Source organism: Erythrolamprus reginae, chromosome 3 (genome assembly GCF_031021105.1).
Source record: "Erythrolamprus reginae isolate rEryReg1 chromosome 3, rEryReg1.hap1, whole genome shotgun sequence".
Taxonomy (NCBI): Eukaryota; Metazoa; Chordata; class Lepidosauria; order Squamata; family Dipsadidae; genus Erythrolamprus; species Erythrolamprus reginae.
In genome coordinates, this window is record NC_091952.1 from 169,703,323 (window position 1) to 169,722,418 (window position 19,096).

Sequence of the window (19,096 nt, forward strand, 5' to 3'; positions counted from 1 at the left end):
ACCAGTGATGGCGAACCTATGGCACGGGTGCCACTAGTGACATGCGGAGCCGTATCTGTTGGCACACGAGCTGTTGCCCAACGTGCATGTTATGCCGGCCAGTTGATTTTTACCTCACACAGAGGCTCTGAGGGCATTTTTGGCTTCCAGAGAGCCTCCAGGGGGATGGGGGGAGGGTGTTTTTACCCTCCTCCAGCTCCAGGGAAGCCTTTGGAGCCTTGGGGAGGGCAAAACATGAGCCTACTGGGTCCACCAGAAGTTGGGAAAAAGGCCATTTCTGGCCTCCAGAGGGCCTCCGGGAGGCGAGGGAAGCTGTTTTCAGAACCCTTCCAAGGTATTGAATTATGGGTATGGACACTTGCGCCTGCGCAATAACGCACGCCCACGCCCATGCTTTTTTGGCACCCGAGGGAAAAAAGTTTGCCATCACTGCTCTACACTCTACACATTTAAAATAAAGGCATATTATAGTCTCTGTTATCATCATTCTGAAACTATCATGCTCAGCAAATCATCTTTGGAGTTGTTAACATTAGCAACTCTCATTCAGTTCTCATTGAATGGACAAATACACGGTCAACGTGCTTTCATTCAGTGAAGTGAAATTTAGCAAAAATTTAGCAAAAATCTCCATGTTAGGGTGATGGAAATATATCACCAGGGTATAGGTAATCAGCCTGCTTATCTGAAGCAGATGGGGTCCTGAAAATAAGAGGATTTCTCAACTAGGAGACAATTAGAAATGTATCTCATTTTTTTCAATTTACTACTGCAACAGTTTTCTTTTAAGAAACAAAGACCAGAGTATTTCTATTCCTTTACTTAGGTCCAGTGATCAGATATTGAAAATGCTCATTTGGGAGCTAGACTGTTTAATTATTAAGTCTAAATATCATTCCAGTTTTTTCAGTTTTGGACCAGCATTTTCCCATGTGATGTTTAAAGTCTTTATAAAATCTTCTATGAATTGTCATTGCTGTGTATTTTGAGGCTGTCTTGGTCATTTGACATTGGAGGAATTAATCTCATTGCCATCTTTGGAATTTGATGCTATATAGCAGTGATGGCAAAGCTATGGCGCGGGTGCCACAGGTGGCATGCGGAGCCATATTTGCTGGCACACAAGCATTTGTCCTAGCTCAGCTCCAACATGCATGTTATGCCGGCCAGCTGATTTTTGGCTCGTACAGAGGCTCTGGGAGGGCATTTTTGGCTTCCAAAGAGCCTCCAGGGGGGATGGGGGAGGGTGTTTTTACCTTCCCCCCCCCACTGCTCCAGGGAAACCTTTGGAGCCTTGGGGAGGGTGAAACACGAGCCTACTGGACCCATCAGAAGTTGGGAAACAGGCCATTTCCGGCCTCCAGAGGGCCTCCGGGGGTGGGGGTGGAAGAAGCTATTTTTGCCCTACCCAGGCATTGAATTATGGGTGTGGGCACTCGCGCATGTATGATAGCATGCGGCCACATTCTTTCAGCTCCCGAGGGCGAAAAAAAGTTCACCATCACTGCTATATAGTATGGTAGGATCTAATGCTAAAAAAGAAATATTGTTAGTGGAGGCATTTGATCTTGTGTATCAAGCAATTTATTCATTGATGCCAGTTAATAAAAACCATTTGCAAATATGAAATGATATTCCCTTCAAGATCTTTTGACTTTGCACAATCAGGCTTGTTCTCCCAAGCCTTTGATCAGAATGGCTGCTGAGCACTTTGGGATTCGCGGGGTGGGGGATTCTCTCTTCCTGTCAGCCCTATTCCTTTTTCTTTTAATTTTTTTCATTGTCAGTCACTGCTGATTCAGATGACCTGAAAATTGAATTAAGAAAAAAATGAAATAAAGAACAAATCAATAATATAAGCATTTTATTTCTCATTTTTTAAACATGTATTGCCATTTTAGATCTAAAGATAGAGGCAGGTTCTGGTTTGGGGTTTATTGTACTATAGGAGATGTTCAAAGAACAGCAGCCTGGTGTTTTGTCCATTTGTGAATATAAATTAGCATTTTCATTTGCTAGATAGAAGGGTTAAATCAAGGAACCTCCCTCTCATCATTTTTTCCCTCATACCTTTCAGCTTCTTTCCTCTTTCCAAAATGTTATTGTTAAATAATGAATAGTCACAGTGATTAAACAATATTTTTCAAAAAAGACTACCTCAAGGGTGCCTTGAGTTCATCAGAATATTAGGATTATTATTTTTTCATAGAAAGGCTTTTACACATAGACTGTACTCTGTGTACTCTATGTACACAGTACTCTGTGATATACTATCAATTCCCCCCCCCCCCCCAATACTCTATAATTTTAACCTCAAATAGTCACATTAATTCTAGATCATCTGTCACTCTAGATTAGGGTGCCAAACTCACAGCATCACATTGTCGTCTTGGGCTTTAAAAACTTTTAGAATAATTTCTTATTCTTAAACTTCTGATTGCGCTATGGCAGCTCAGAATTTTGGAAATTAAACAAAGCAAAGCACTACTGAGGTTTTTAGAAACTGAGCAGAACTGGCTGTTTACACATTTTTTCCCTTAGTAACATTATTTGTCTCTAATGAAACCATATATAGTATTACCTATTTCTTCAGTTTCTTATGACTATAATTATTTATTATTATTATTATTATTATTATTATTATTATTATTATTATTTAGATTTGTATGCCACCCCTTTCCGTAATGTTTGTTATTTTTGTTAATTGCTTTTATTTAATATCAATATGTTTTATATTGATTGCTTATTTAGTATCCCTATGATTATCACTGAGTGTTGTGTCTTATGATTTATGATTATTGTATTTAGTATTTTATGATATTTAGTATTTTATGATTATCAGTCATTTAAAAGAAAATGAAAATATTTAACCAGAGAAATCCTATTAAAATACTGTAGTGGTAAACAAAGCAAAACAGAAATGTTTTGGCTGCCCTGTTATACCCCCCAGGATCAATTGGATCTATAGATGAAGCCCCTGTCTCATATTTCTGTCAATTTAAACTCTCTTTTGATAATAAGACTACATCTGTTGAAGGTGGGAAAAATGTTGAGCAATTTTAAACAAATTTCCAGGAATAGTACTACTAAGTCATTAAAAATGTCATTGAAAATGTACACCTAAAATTATCTCTTAATAATTGCTTTTGCAGCTTAAGGTTCTTGAATGCTTCTGCCAACAAACTGGAAACTTTACCTCCAGCTACTCTTTCAGAGGAGACCCAGAGTGTTTTACAAGAATTGTATTTGACAAACAATAACCTCACTGATAAAAGTATCTCCGTGTTAACCGGTTATCCTCACCTGAAGATATTACATATGGCTTTCAATCAATTGCAATGCTTTCCTGCAAGGTAAACAAGCATGGTAGTATCTGATTCTCTTCTTAATCAAATGCATTTTAAAATATTTGTACAATTATTTAAAGGTTATTAGATATTCCACTAAATATGGTAGCTTCTTTTTGAGTAAAAAGGTACTGATCCTGTGCAATTGGACTTGCTTCCAAATGAGGAGTATACCAGAGTCTTATTATGTTTTTTTTTTAATCCAGCTATGGATGAAATGCTAAACAAACCATGGATGAGGATAGCTATCACTTACAAACATGTGCAATTATATAAAGAACATAACTTAAAGAGTTCTGATGGATTACAACTTAACCTTGTATTAAAAATGTATTTCATTGTATTTCAAGAAGATCAGACTGAATTCAAATATTTGTGTATTTGTGTAAGTAGCTATAGTTTGGATATGTAGGATAAACTCAGTGTAGATTTGTGGTGTAAAATTAGTATGCATTTAAAAAAGATTTTGTCACAGGACATAATCTATATTTATATATTTGAAAATTGAGCACAGTTTCAGGGTTTGTTTGGAGGAAATGTGTCTCTGGCCTTTCACTCAGGAAGCCCTAATTGTCAATTAGAGAAGGAAATGTAATCTTCCAGATTTAAGTTTAAATCACAAAGCGTGTCCTTTTTGTTTAGGGTCAACGATTGTCAGGGTTTTTTTCCTGTTGGGAATTTTGTTTCATGGGCTACCTTGGAATCAGCAAATCTGGCATATCTTAAAAATTAAATGGCTTTAGAATCCAATTATTTTAGAAGACTAATGATAAGAAAAGTAACCAGAGGATCAAGGTTATAATTGTAAAGAAGTTAATATCACATTCTCCATCTGTTATACAGTGAAGAATTTCTCTAAATAGATTTTTTTAAATATAAGATGTGCTTTTAGAATTCTCACTTGGAAATCTATTTAAATATTTTATCTGCTTATATAGTTGTACATGTTTGCTCTTCCATGTTTTTCCACTTCCACTTCGTAAAATAGTAATATCTGAAACATCGCAAAACGTGACATGAAAATACACATTAAATTAATTGAATTATCTAATTATAAATATCAATTTAAATGGCCATTTTTTTTCTTTTTTCCAGTTCTAAAATAATAACATTTAAAATATAAAGGCAGTACAGCAGACATTCTCTATTGTTCAAAAGGGCCATATTAGAATCAGTGTGCAGAATTTGCAGAGAAATAGAAGGTGATTAAAATCAGCACTGTATTTTTTGGAGTATAAGATGCACCGGAGTATAAAACACATCTTAATCTTGGGGGAGGAAAACAAGGAAAAAAGGCCTTTGCCTCCCAGCAATTTGCCAAACAGCAAACAGCACAGATGATATACACTGATTGCGGTGTATTTCCTTGCATGTGTGCCTGACCTACGGAAATAGCAAATAATTGGAGAAATGTACTTTATGGCAGTATATTAATCCCAGAATATTTTCTTAAATGTAATCATACTAACTCCTCCAAATTATTTAAATAGATCTACCCCAAACATGACTAAGTGAGGGTTTAACTCAGCTGTCTTATCTTAATACTAAAATAGGACACTGTTACATTTCAGATTATACTTTTACAGATCAATAAAATTGATTTGACTTTCTGGAAGTATTCTCTGCTATTTAAAAGACGATACAATAACACTGGGCCTCTTCAAATCAAGCATTTACTTTAAAAAGCTTCTTCGTTTTGTTAAGTTAGTAAAGCAGTCTTTAAAAAATAGTCTAATAATTTAGAATAGAATAGAATTTTATTGGCCAAGTGTGATTAGACACACAAGGAATTGTCTTGGTGCATATTTGAACATTTTATAGGCATTTATATTGACTTACCCCCTTGCAGCAAAAAACAAACAACCAGTTTCAGCACAGTCTGATCCCTCCAGCAATTTGCCTCTGTGCAGCTTTAGTTTCACTTTCATTTTAGCACCTGGGCTTGCTGGCAACTTTAATCAATCAGCTGAGTGTCGGGAGGCAGATAATCAATGGCTTGTGCTAAGCAGGCTTTGCTGCTATTTGCTGTAAGGAGGTAAAATTGCTGACAGATTGAGACCAAAGAGTAGAGGTGGATGGGTGGGACTACATTTGGTGTATAAATGTAAACACCCTCTTTTGAGAAGTAAAAAGGTGCGTCTTATACTTAGGAAAACATGGTAATATTGAAGGGAACAGATTAGAAACATTTATGAGAATACTGTACTAAACTGGTATCCCAGTAACATTTCTTTATTGAAACCAGTTCTGACTAACTTTCTAAGTTCCTTCCAGTTTTAGGAATGGTAGAACCTCTGGCTAGAAATCATGAATTTTCAGATCATTATTACTCTAATTTTGATATGAGTAAATGTAATTTTTCCAAAGAAACATTTAAGAAAGAAAGAGAGATCAGCAAATGAGCCCTTCCTTATCTGCAGGGCTATTATTAACCATCAAGAAATTTGCTATTTTCTGCAATGGACATATCAATTTTCACATACTATTTTGTACAAGCCAAGCATGGAAAGGCTTCAGGATGACCACAATCGAGCCTAAGATTTAGGTTTATAAGTGAGCTTAGAAAGTTTGTTAAGGGAGCTTTCCCTTATTTTACTATCTTTCTTGCCACAATTCTTAAGTGAATCACTGCGGTTGTTAAGTTAGTAACTTGGCCATTAAGTGAATCTGGCTTCCCCATTGACTTTGCTTATCAGAAGATCACAATGGTGACCCCGGGAAACAGCAACCGTCATAAATATGGGTCAGCTGCCAAGTTTAGATTTTGATCATGTGACTACGAGCAGTGAAGGTCTACCGAAATTTTTACTACCACACTGTGGGTGTGGCTTATGCAGGACGCCCTGCATTTTCTTTCAACATTTTTCAGTGCAAATTGGGTGGTCTGGGGTGGAGCTCCATTTTCGCTACCTCACTGTGTGTGTCCCCCGCCCCCGTCTGGGCAGTAGCCCACCCCTGACTAAGGGGGATGCTGCATGGTTTTAAGTGGAAAAACGGACCCAGGTCCCCTTTTACAGTGCCGTTGTAACTTTGAACTGTCAGTAAATGGACAGTTGTAAGTGGAAAACTACCTGTACTTGGGCTCCTTAAAGTCATTATTGTAAGGGAATACTTTGGTTTTTATGCTCAAAATCTTTCTCTTTGCTTTTTGTGTAGTAAAATGGCCAAACTTGTAGAGTTGGAAGAAATCGACATTAGTGGAAATTTGCTGAAATCCATTCCAACAACAATTATGAATTGTCGTCGCATGCATACTGTGATTGCACACTCCAACTTTATCCAAACCTTTCCAAAAGTCATGCAACTTGAGGAGATCAAGGTAGGGGTTTCATAAGAATTTACTCCTAAAGCTCCTTCTACTTGCTTGCAGGTATTCATCCATTGTGAAAATAGAGCATTTTTTAAAAAGCATATCTCCAATTAGGATTTCTCATGAATTTCTCATGTGTATTTAAATAGTCAGAGCATTTAGACTTACCGTATATACTCGAGTATAAGCCGACCCGAGTATAAGCCGAGGCACCAATTTTTGCCACAAAAACTGGGAAAACGTATTGACCCGAGTATAAGCCGAGGTTAGAAAATGCAGTGGCTACTGGTAACTTATAAAAATGGAAAACAATAAAATTACATTAATTGAGACATGTTTTAGAATATTTATTTTAAAGAAAACCAGTAAACTAGCTCTGTAAATTTAAAAGAGGGTAAACAAATTAACAATATTAACAATAAATTAAAAAGTAAAAAAAGTAGCTCGATCAGGAACAAAGCTAAAACCTAAGAGTTAAAATCCTTCAAAACTGGATTCCTTCTCATCATTAATTGGATTTACATTATTGTTCTGTTTTTATATATGCTGTGAGCCACCCTGAGTCCTTGGAGAGGGATTGCATACAAATCCAATTAACTAAATAAACAAACAAACAAACAAACAAATAAGTGTATCCAAAGAAGAGCTTCAGCATTAGCTGCTGTGAGGTTATCAGCATAGAAAACCAAATAGATAGATAGATAGATAGATAGATAGATAGATAGATAGATAGATAGATAGATAGATAGATAGATAGATATAGATAGAAAGATAGACAGACAGACAGAAAAATAGATAGATAGATAGATAGATAGATAGATAGATAGATAGATAGATAGAAATAGATAGATAGATAGATAGATAGATAGATATAGATAGAAAGATAGATAGACAGACAGACAGACAGAAAAATAGATAGATAGATAGATAGATAGATAGATAGATAGATAGATAGATAGATATAGATAGAAAGATAGACAGACAGACAGACAGACAGACAGATAGAAAAATAGATAGATAGATAGATAGATAGATATAGATAGAAAGATAGATAGACAGACAGACAGATAGAAAAATAGATAGAGAGATAGATAGATAGATAGATAGATAGATAGAAATAGATACAGATAGATAGATAGATAGATAGATAGATAGATAGATAGAAAGAAAAATAGATAGAAAAATAGATAGATAGAAATAAATACAGATAGATAGATAGATGATAGATAGATAGATAGATAGATAGATAGATAGATAGACAGATAGATATAAAGATAGACAGACAGATAGAAAAATAGATAGATAGATAGATAGATAGATAGATAGATAGATAGATAGATAGATAGATAGAAAGAAATAGATACAGATAGATAGATAGATAGATAGATAGATAGATAGATAGATAGAAAAATAGATAGATAGAAAAATAGATAGATAGAAAGATAGACATATAGAAAAAGAATTCCTGTCTAGCTCTGCCTCATAACACATTATTAGATCCTATCCAAGCAAGGACAGCAACTACCACAAAATACCATTTTTTAAACAGTTTAAATCCTTTCAAAGGAGGGGGAGGAGAATCTGACAGCAGGGGGCCTTTTTAATCCGACTCACCATTGCAAATGGCTGCCTTCTTTGCTTGAGCTAGGGAGAGGAACTACGGCGTGCCAGAGGGGACAAAAGCTGGTGCCTCCTCGCTCTGGCTCAAGCAATGGCGCCCGCGTGTGGTGACTTTGTCAATGACCCGAGTATAAGCCGAGGCTGTGTTTTTCAGCCCATTTTTGGGGCTAAAAAACTCGGCTTATACTCGAGTATATACGGTATATACCGCTTCACAATGCTTTAAAGCCCTTTCTAAGCAGTTTACAAAATCAGCATATTGCCCCCAACAGTCTGGGTCCTTATTTTACCCATCTTGGAAGGATGGCAGGCTGAGTCAATCTTGAGCCTAGTGTGGATGAAGTTACATTCTGTGCACTTTCTATAGAAAACCCTATGTTCTCCATTCAAAGAGAAATATGTTTCCCGGAATAGTTCAGAGCACAAATAGATATTTGAAATATTGATATTATAACTGGAGCAGTAAGGCATAGAGAGAGAAGGGACAGGGAGAAGACAACATATACAGTAATACCTCATGATACGAACTTAATTGGTGCCAGGAGGAGGTTCGTAAGGTGAAAAGTTCGTAAGACGAAACAAAGTTTCCCATAGGAATCAATGGAAAAGCGATTAATGCGTGCAAGCCCAAAATTCACCCCTTTTGCCTCATTTCCGCCGGCATTCGGATTTTGTTCGGGTGTGGGTGGCGGGGGGGAAACGGGGGAGACAGCGCAGGCTGCCCGGAGGGAGCCTCGTGGGTGGATTAATGGAAAAGTCAACAGTTACTGTCCGGCTTGCAATGACTGGAAGGGAAGGGAGGGAAACGCACAGGCGGTTTGTACGTGCCTCTTCTCTGATTTCCTCCCTCCCTCCTTCCCCCTCTCCCTCCTGGCTTCCCTCCTCCTCCTGTATTCCGCCTCCCTCCCAGCCTCCGGGCCACATTCTCCGCGCCGCCGGCCGGCTGTCATCTTCTAAAGAAGCAAGAAGAGGAGGATGAGCTGGGCGCCTTCCTCCGCCACCACCGGTGCCCAGCTCCTCCTCCTCTTCTTGCTTCTTTAGAAGATGACAGCCAACCGGCGGCGCGGAGGCTGGGGATGATGTGCGTGTGTGGAAAGGGTCAGCGGGAGAACTGGGGGAGCCGTAGCCACTGCCCCGTGGAAGGGACCCGGCTGGGAAGCTCCCGAAGGTGTGGGCTGGGGTCTTTCCGGGAGAGCAAGCAGCAGGCATGGGCTGGGGTCCCCCCAGTTCTCCCGTGGACCTCTTCCACACATCCCGACTCCTGCAGCCTCCGCGTTTTTCTTTCGGCTTCGGGCTGGAGAGGAGGAGCTAAGCCAGCCCAGCGGCTTTTTACATTGGGGAGATGTTGCCAGCCCAGCGGCATTGATTCCTCCGGCCGCTTAGCTCCTCCCATCCACCCAGAAGCCGAAGGTTCTGGCCTTTGTTCACCAGCCTCCACGTTTTTCAGGTCTGCATCCTGGGCGGGCGAGGAGGCACGACCGAGCGGGCCCGGCTCAGCCTCCGGCTAGGATGGAGCGGGAAGTGGCTGGGCGCGGCGGCAAGGGTGCGTCCGACTCGGAGCTGGCGGCGCCCGACGCAGCCGGGAACATCAGCGTGGGAGGCAGGAGAGGACCAGGCAACCAGAGCAGCGTCACCGCCGCTCCTGGCTTGGCTTCCCTGGCTGCCGCAGGCAAAGCGTGATGCGATCTTCCGGGCCGGCGAGGCTCAGTGACGGAAGGCAGCTGCCTGGCCCGGGAGGCTCGGCCGAAAGGGGCCAGGGCTGGATCCGCTGAGCCTGGCCGGCCCGGAAGATAGCAGCGCGCGTTGCCTGCGGCGGCCAGGGAAGCTGAGCCAGGAGCGGTGGCGGCGCTGCTCCGGTTGCCTGGTCCTCTCCTGCCTCTCATGCTGATGTTCCCCACTGCGTCAGGCACCGCCAGCCCCGAGTCGGACGCACTCTCGCCGCCGCGCCCAGCCGCTGCCCGCCCCGTCCTAGCCGGAGCCTGAGCCGGGCCCGCTCGGTCGCGCCTCCTCGCCCGCCCGCCCACCCAGGATGCAGACCTGCTGCCTCTCCCCTCGCCCGCCGCCGGCCCGATCCTGCACCTCCTCCTTCCTCCCCAGCCAAAAATACAAAGGCGGTCTGCCGCCGTCCGCGGAGCAATGGGAAGCTGAAGCCGCTGGCGGTTTCAGACTCCCTTTGCTCCACGCTGCTCCGCCCTGCCTGTCATGCAGCGGCAGACCGTCTTTGTGTTTTTCGCTGAGGGGGAGAGTAGGAGGACCTTCCTGACTCCCTCCCCCAGCGCCAGACCTCCTGCCCTCCCTCCCAGCCAAAAACCCAAAGCGGCCTCCCGAACGGTTTCCATCTTACGAACCTGCCGCCACCGCCGAGAAGCCCCGCCGCCCGGCTGTCACCTTTTAAAACAGCCGTGTGGCTTCCCAGCAGCTTCCCGAAGCCGAACGCCAAACCCGAACTTCCGGGTTCGGGTTCAGGAGGCTGCTGGGAAGCCCCCTGGCTGTTTTAAAAGGTGACAGCCGGGCTGCGGGGCTTCCCAGCAGCCTCCGGAATGCCAAACCCGGAAGTTCGGATTTGGCGTTCGTAAGACGAAAAAAGTTCGTAAGAAGAGGCAAAAAATTTCTGAACCCCGGGTTCGTATCTCGGGTTATTCGTAAGATGAGGGGTTCGTATCTTGAGGTACTACTGTATATTGAAAGTGTTTGTAAAGTGCTATCTTACATCAACACTTTCTGGTAGCAATGCAATTACTCCATTTCTTCCAGATGTCAAGGCAACATTTTGCTCTAAATTGTCCATGTGAGATTGCATTACTGGTTTGATGCATTTCTATAACCAAATCATACACCTTTGGAGTTGGGTGGTGGTGGAAGAAAAAGGCTTCTGTACATCACACTCTGTACCATCCCAAGATTTAAAAAAACCCCAACAACCCAAAAAAGCTGCTAGATTGACAGTACAGTAATACTTCATGATACGAACTTAATTGGTGCAAGGAGGAGGTTCGTAAGACGAAAGGTTCGTAAGACGAAACATTGTTTCCCATAGGAAACAATGTAAAGTCAATTAATCCGTGCAACCAAAAAAAACCCCCGCAAAAAAACGGCGTTCGGCGACTGCTGGGAAGCCGCGCGGCTGTTTTAAAAGGTGACAGCCAGCCTGGGAGGCTTCCCAGCAACCTCCCGAACCCGGAAGTTCGGCAAAAGTTCAGGGTTCGGGGGGGTGCTGGGAAGGCCCCCAGCGCGGCTGTCACCTTTTAAAACAGCCGCGCAGCTTCCCAGCTGCCTCCCGAAGCCGAACGCCACATCTGAACTTCCTTGTTCGGCTTCGGGAGACAGCTGGGAAGCCGCGCGGCTGTTTTAAAAGGTGACAGCCGCACTGGGGGGCTTCCCAGCACCACCCCGAACCCGGAAGTTCGGCAAAAGTTCAGGGTTCGGGGGGTGCTGGGAAGCCCCCCAGCACGGGTGTCACCTTTTAAAACAGCTGCGCGGCTTCCCAGCTGTCTCCCGAAGCCGAACGCCAAACCCGAACTTCCGCGTTCGGCTTCGGGAGACAGCTGGGAAGCCGCGCAGCTGTTTTAAAAGGTGACAGCCGCGCTGGGGGGCTTCCCAGCAACCTCCCGAACCGAACCCGGGGTTCAGAAAATTTTTGCCTCTTCTTACAAACTTTTTTCGAGTTACGAACCGGCGTTCGGGAGGCTTCTGGGAAGCCCCGCCGCCCGGTTGTCACCTTTTAAAACAGCCGCGCGGCTTCCCAGCAGTCTCCGAACGCCGGTTCGTAACTCGAAAAAAGTTTGTAAGAAGAGGCAAAATTTTTCTGAACCCCGGGTTCGTATCACGAGTTGTTCGTAAGACGAGGGGTTCGTATCTTGAGGTACCACTGTAGTATTCATACTGCTATCTTTCCAACTTCAAGTTCTCTGCTTTTCCAATTTTTTCTGGACAGCAATTGCCCTGTTAACTGAATTAAAATTCAGTTAAATTCTCTGTTGTATAAAATGAGTAATTTTAAAGCAAGTAATTTTAAAACTTTTGAATAACTACGATGATTTAGTTCTGTCTTCTTCCTTTCTACCTATCACTGTACTCCCAATATTAGACCCAACTGGGATTTTTTTTTAATGCCTCTGTCAGTATTCCAGTTCATTGGCATTCATTATCTGTTCTTTTGTGACATCTTAAAATTTTGTTTGGTTTTCAGTGCAGCCTACATTTTGAAATTGATTTTAAATGCACCTTTAAATTCACAACCTAGCTCTGTATTAAAGGCTGGTGGTGAATAATAACAGCTCTGTCAGAATTATGACAGTCCCTCTCCGCAATTGGCTTCTAATCTATGTATTTATAAAATTACTTTTAATTAAAACTCTCTTAACACTGATGTGCTCCATTAGCTTAAGGATAATAATTACCCTCTTAACGCAGACAGCAGACAAATCACTATTCATTCTGCAACAAACATGGAGGTTATTTAATGAAGCATAAAGTTTAGAAAAGTTATAGAATTAAATTAAATTAGACTCACTCAGAGTCATTAAATAGTGTGCAACCTTTCAGAATTTTCAGAAATCAGGCAGAAGAAAAAGGGGGTGGGGGTGGGAAATACAGCTGTTAACCGGTCGTGTACATTAGTTGGAATATCAGCTGCTCTCTGCTTCCTTTTTTAACATTTCATGACGGCCTGTTAAATTGAAGGAGGATTCATTCAAGGAATGTTTATATTAAATAATCATATCTTGTGTTTTGTTGAGGCCATTGTAGAATTTGTTTGATTAAAGGGTGTTGGAGGAGGAGGCGGTTGGCTTAATTCTCTTAAATGGCAGCTCTCAGCTCTCCCACTTTAGACTGCAGCTGCATATTTATTCGGTTGCTCCCTCTGCTAAATGACAATACAGTGGTACCTCTACCTAAGAACGCCTCTACTTACAAACTTTTCTAGATAAGAACCGGGTGTTCAATATTTTTTTGCCTCTTCTCAAGAACCATTTTTTACTTATAAACCCGAGCCTCCAAAATTGTAACCGGAAAAGGTGGGGAGAAGCCTCCGTGGAGCCTCTCTAGGAATCTCCTGGGAGGAAACAGGGCGGGGAAAGGTGGGGAGAAGTCTCCGTGGGGTCTCTTTAGGAATCTCTTGGGAGGAAACAAGGCCGGAAAAGGTGGGGAGAAGTCTCCTTGGGGCCTCTCTAGGAATCTCCTGGGAGGAAACAGGACTGGAAAAGGTGTGCAGTAGCCTCTGTGGAGCCTCTCTAGGAATCTCCTGGGAGGAAACAGGGCTGGAAAAGGCAGGGAGAAGCCTCCGTGGGGTGTCTCTAGGAATCTTCTGGGAGGAAACAGGGCCAGAAAAGGTTGGGAGAAGCCTCCGAGGGGCCTCTCTAGGAATCTCCTGAGAGGAAGCAGGGTGGGAAAAGGCGGAAAGAAGTCTCCGTGGGACCTCTCTAGGAATCTCCTGGGAGGAAACAAGGCCGGAAAAGGTGGGGAGAAGCCTCTGTGGGGCCTCTCTAGGAATCTCCTGGGAGGAAACAGGGCAGGAAAAGGCGGGGAGATGTCTCCGTGGAGCCTCTCTAGGAATCTCCTGGGAGGAAACAGGGTCGGAAAAGGTGGGGAGAAACCTCCGTGGGGCCTCTCTCAGAATCTCCTGGGAGGAAACAGGGCAGGAAAAGGCGGGGAGATGTCTCCGTGGAGCCTCTCTAGAAATCTCCTGGGAGGAAACAGGGCCTCCACCCTCCCTGTGGTTTCACCAATCACACACATTATTTGCTTTTACATTGATTCCTATGGGAAAAATTGCTTCTTCTTACAAACTTTTATACTTAAGAACCTGGTCACGGAACGAATTAGGTTCATAAGTAGAGGTACCACTGTACTTACCCACCGGAAATGAGATATTAAGGAATAATGCTTATTCTACATTCTTGGATTTATGTAATAGTTTTCTCAATAGTGAAGTTCACGAGCGGCGAAATCCACCCTTGGTCTGTAATGGTACAGTCCCAGACCTTGGTTTATTACTGTGCATGTTACTTGTGGCAATTGGAACTCTGATTTCTTACTGTAGCAGTCTATGTAACAATTAGGCCTCTGTGTTCCAAAGACCTATGGCCTGTTTATTTTAACTCTCCCTTTGTTCTTCAGTGTGTGGACCTGAGCTGTAATGAATTGACCAAAGTCAAATTGCCTGAAACTTTGCCTGCAATGCTGCAGGAACTGGACCTGACTGGAAACTCCAATCTAGTTCTGGATCACAAAACCTTGGAGGTGCTGAAGTAAGGAGCCGTCCATGTTATTATTACACAGTAGGCAAAAGGGTACATGATGCACTTGGGGAAAAGCATTTGTTATATAAACAACCACCCTTTTTAAAAAATAACTATGTTCAGGAGGATTGTTTTTCTTTTGAAATTCAGTAAATAACTGGTTTGGTAAATAAGAGCCCAGAGCCCAGTCCTTATACTTTAATCGTTCCTGTTTGTTCTTGTCCAAGATCTCCTTGAACTCTTGAACAATAGTTTCTTTTTGCTCCTGACCTTTATACTTTCATTTTGAAGAGGGATAGCACTTCCCACCACTCATCTTCCACCCAGAGAATCAAGAAGCAGGAGCGAAATCAATTTTTTTGTTTTATTATAGAATAGAATAGAATAGAATAGAATGGAATTATTTTATTGGCCAAGTGTTATTGGACACACAAGGAATTTGTCTTTGGTGCATATACTCTCAGTGTACATAAAATAAAAGATTTATTTGTCAAGAATCATGAGGTACAACACTTAAAGATTGTCATAGGGTACAAATAAGCAATCAGGAAACAATCAATATTAATAAACATCTTAAAGATACAAGCAACAAGTTACAATCATACAGTCATAAGTGGGAGGAAATAGGTGATAGGAATGACGAGAAAGAACTATTAGTAATAGTAGTGCAGACTTAGTAAATAGTTTGACAGTGTTGAGGGAATTATTTGTTTAGAAGACTGATGGCGTTCGGGGGAAAAACTGTTCTTGTGTCTAGTTGTCTTGGTGTGCAGTGCTCTGTAGCGACGTTTTGGAGATAGGAGTTGAACAGATTTTTTGGTTTTACTTTTTCCATCTCCAATCATTTTTGGTTCTGTTCATGTCTGTCTTTTCGCCAGTTTAAGTTGAGAGAGTGACCAGCTCTCAAAGTCATCCAGTGAGTTTCCTGGTTGGAGATTTGATCTCTGATCATGTCCCCTTACTCCTGTTATGCTATGCTGAATGTTCAAGTCCTCATCCTGCATCCTGAAGAACTAAAGGAAACAAAATGTCTTTGTCCCTTCCAAAGTGATTATATATTTACATATTTATGAGCCTGACTTATATCTCTGATGATTCCAATAGCTTTACTGCTGCATACATTTTTCAGCTTAATCTACCAGCCCTATCAAGAAAATGTCAAGTTTCTTATGTGAGTTGAAGGTTCTTATGTACACAGCACGTTGGTTGTTGTTGGGTTTTTTTTGCACATCATACTAAAATAGGATAAGCCTCTTTATCAAATATTGAAAGATTCTGCTATTTTGAGCAAAAGGACTTTGTCTCTCATAACTTGCAAATATAATGTAATCTGAGTTTGCTGACTCATGACTTGGAGGTTTGTCACGGTCAAAGTTCTCCTCTGGTGAACTTTATTTCCACTATATCTGTACAAGGAAATAATTGTGTGGGTTTTGACTGCATTCTTGAATGGCACAACGGTTTCCTTGTTTGCACTCTCATATTGCTCTGAGGATTTCTGCTTCTTGTCTTGACTGCTCCAAAAATCAGTCTTCAGTGGCCAAATTAGGATGAGTTGTGAGCAAATGTGTATCGGCCGTTTTTCAAGGAGTTTTGCCAGAGATCACTTTCTTCGGTTCTCTGTTAATCTCTACATTACTTTTAGTAATTTGTATAAATATATCCTGCATGAATTCCAATGTGCCTAGAACAGAATCTTCCTGTTCAGTTTAGGAAGTATCTTCAGCCACTTCTGGAAACTCCACTGCTTTTGACAAACTTGTCAAAGTCCAACCCTTGGCATATTGTACTGCTTGCCAACAATTAATTATCCCCTGCTCCCAGTTCAGGGCCAAGATAACACACTGTTTTTTTCCCCATAGGATTGTGTCATTCAGGGCATGCATAAAGAATCTTATCTTGACATGTGGTGGCTTTTCCTAACTTCTGCATGGCCAAGTTAAATAGACTCTAGCTCCCTGGTTCCCAGTAGGACCCACGCCCCACAGGGGGGCAATTTCATTTTTAATGGGGGCAATTGGAACCTTATTCAAACCTAGTTAATGACCTTTTAAGCTTCCTCTGCGTGAGTAATTCACTTTTTGAATAATAAGAATTGTATGTCATGGGGGGGGGAGGCTTCAGGAGTTTAGAGATTCTTAGGTGGGGCATGGCCAAAAAAAGGTTGGGAACCACTGCTCTAGCTAGATAGGCTCAAACCCCTTCTCATTCCTAGTGTTGGAAACCACCAGCAGAGAGGAGGAGGTAAAGCCATCCTGAGTGGCATTTTTTTCCATTATTAGGTTAGTTCTCTCCCTGTTCCATCAATATGAGAAGAAAAAACAATCCAAAGATTCAAAACTATGTAAAATCCCTGTGATGGTGAACCTACGGACACGCATGAACCATATCTGAAGGCATGAAAGGCGCTGCCCTATGTCAGCTCCAATATGCATGTCCACGCTGGCCAGCTGATTTTCGGCCTTCCAGAAGGTGGAGAAAGGGCAGTTTTGCCCTCCGCAGTGTTCCCTTGACTTTCGCGGGGGATGCGTTCCAAGACCGCCCGCGAAAGTCAAATTTCTGCGAAGTAGAGATGCGGAAGTAAATACACTATTTTTGGCTATGAACAGTATCACAAGCCTTCCCTTAACCCCTAAATTGCAATTTCCCATTCCCTTAGCAACCATTTAGATTATTACCATGTTAATTTATTAAAGTTTATTAAAAAAATATTTATTAGAGGCAGACAAAAGTTTGGTGATGACATAACGTCATCGGGCGGGAAAAAACGTGGTATAGAAAAAAACCTGTGAAGTATTTTTTAATTAATTTTTTTTTAAAACCCGTGGTATAAACTTTTTGCAAAGTTCAGATCCGCAAAAATCGAGGGAACACTGTATATCTCAGGATCCGCAGCAGTAGCATCCAAATCTGCAAGAGTCGTGTATTAATAAGAGTAGGTTAAATTATATTTATTTATTTATATTTATTCGATTTTTTTTTAATGCCTCCCTTCTCCTTAGACTCAGGGTGGCTTATACAACATGTTAGCAATAGCACTTTTTAACAGAGCCAGCATATTGCTCCCACAATCCGGGTCCTCATATATGTTTTGTTTTGCTCTCCTTTTTAAAAAAAATAAATATTGTTTATAAAAATAAACATTGATTCATTCAGCCTATTGTACTTTATACTTGTTTTTAAGCACTAGCATTTAAACAGTTCCAGGGGCTTTTTTTTTTTTTTTGTGGGATGGCAGTTAAAATCCAGGCAAGTGTGTGGGTGAAGTTTGCCACCAGATTTCTGGATTGCAGGATAAAATGTTGCCCATGGGCAAAAGGAAAGTGTGTAAGTGCGGCCAACATAAGCAGGGTATATGGGTGTGGATTTATGATTATACACATGCAAACAGAAACACTTACAGAAACACACAAACACACACACAAATGACTTTGGATGACTACAAGTTTAACACTTTTACTGAAAAATAAATATGGTGAAATGCAGGAATTAAAAAATGCAATTATGTCAGAATGTGTTGGAGTGGAAACCATTTTCATTTGTGCCTAGCTGTTTATTTTTTGTAATACCCTATTCAGGCAACTAATTAACTTACCTTATTATTAACATTTATAATTTCCTCTTTTTTAATGTCATATTTGACAACACTTTTTTCTTTTAGCAAAGCAGAGTAAAAAAAATATAATGGTCATTTTTCTTGCGTATTCAGAACTCTCATCACTGCTATTATAAATACATTCTCGCCTAGCGACCTAAAATATAAGCGACAAACATGACACAAGATTGAAATAGGAACTTCTTCCTTTTCTTTTGAAGTATGGATGCTTGAGCGTTTTTGTTTCTCTTTGTAGTAACATTCGTTGCTTCAAGATTGACCAGCCTTCTGCCGGAGATGTCTATGGAGCCCCAGCAGTGTGGAGCCATGGTTATACTGAAGCATCCGGAATTAAGAACAAGTAAGCTGTTCAAAATCACTTGCAAGCCTGATTTTCTCTTTTTCCCATATTTTCACCTCTGTGTGTGTGTGTGTGTGTGTGTGTGTGTGTTTAAGCATGGCTTCAAAAGAGACATAGAAACTTCAAAAGAGGCATAGAAACTCTGGAGAAGGTGCAGAAAAGAGCAACCAAAAATGATTAGGGGACTAGAAAACAAGACTTATGAAGAGAGATTGCTGGAACTGGCCATGGATAGCCTAGAGAAAAGAAGGGCCGGGGGGACATGATAGCAGTCCACAGGTACTTGAGGGGTTGTCACAGAGAGGAGGGGGGTCACGCTGCTTTCCAGGGCACCAGAGGGCCAGACGAGGAACAACGTTTGGTAGCTGACCAAGGAGAGATTCAACCTAGAAATAAGGAAAAACTTCCTGACGGTCAGAGCGATCAACCAGTGGAACGGCCTGCCAGCGGAGGTTGTGAACTCCCCAACTTTGGACATTTTCAAGAGGAGATTAGACTGTCATTTGGCTGGGGTGCTGTAGAATTTCCTGCTTAAGCAGGGGGTTGGACTTGATGACTTGCAAGGTCCCTTTCAACAATCAATCAATCAATCAATGCATTTAGATGGTCTACTGAGCAAGG

At 41.7% G+C, this 19,096-nt stretch overlaps 1 protein-coding gene across 1 annotated transcript in view; it reads left to right on the forward strand.

Moving 5' to 3' along the window:
• PHLPP1 (PH domain and leucine rich repeat protein phosphatase 1) overlaps positions 1-19,096 on the forward strand; it is a 191,372-nt gene that overhangs the window by 157,924 nt on the left and 14,352 nt on the right. The window contains exons 11-14 of the mRNA XM_070747145.1: positions 3,153-3,353; positions 6,504-6,666; positions 14,398-14,528; positions 18,371-18,475. Of these exons, the coding sequence (XP_070603246.1) occupies positions 3,153-3,353; positions 6,504-6,666; positions 14,398-14,528; positions 18,371-18,475 (600 nt within the window). The remainder of the gene's footprint in view (positions 1-3,152; positions 3,354-6,503; positions 6,667-14,397; positions 14,529-18,370; positions 18,476-19,096) is intronic.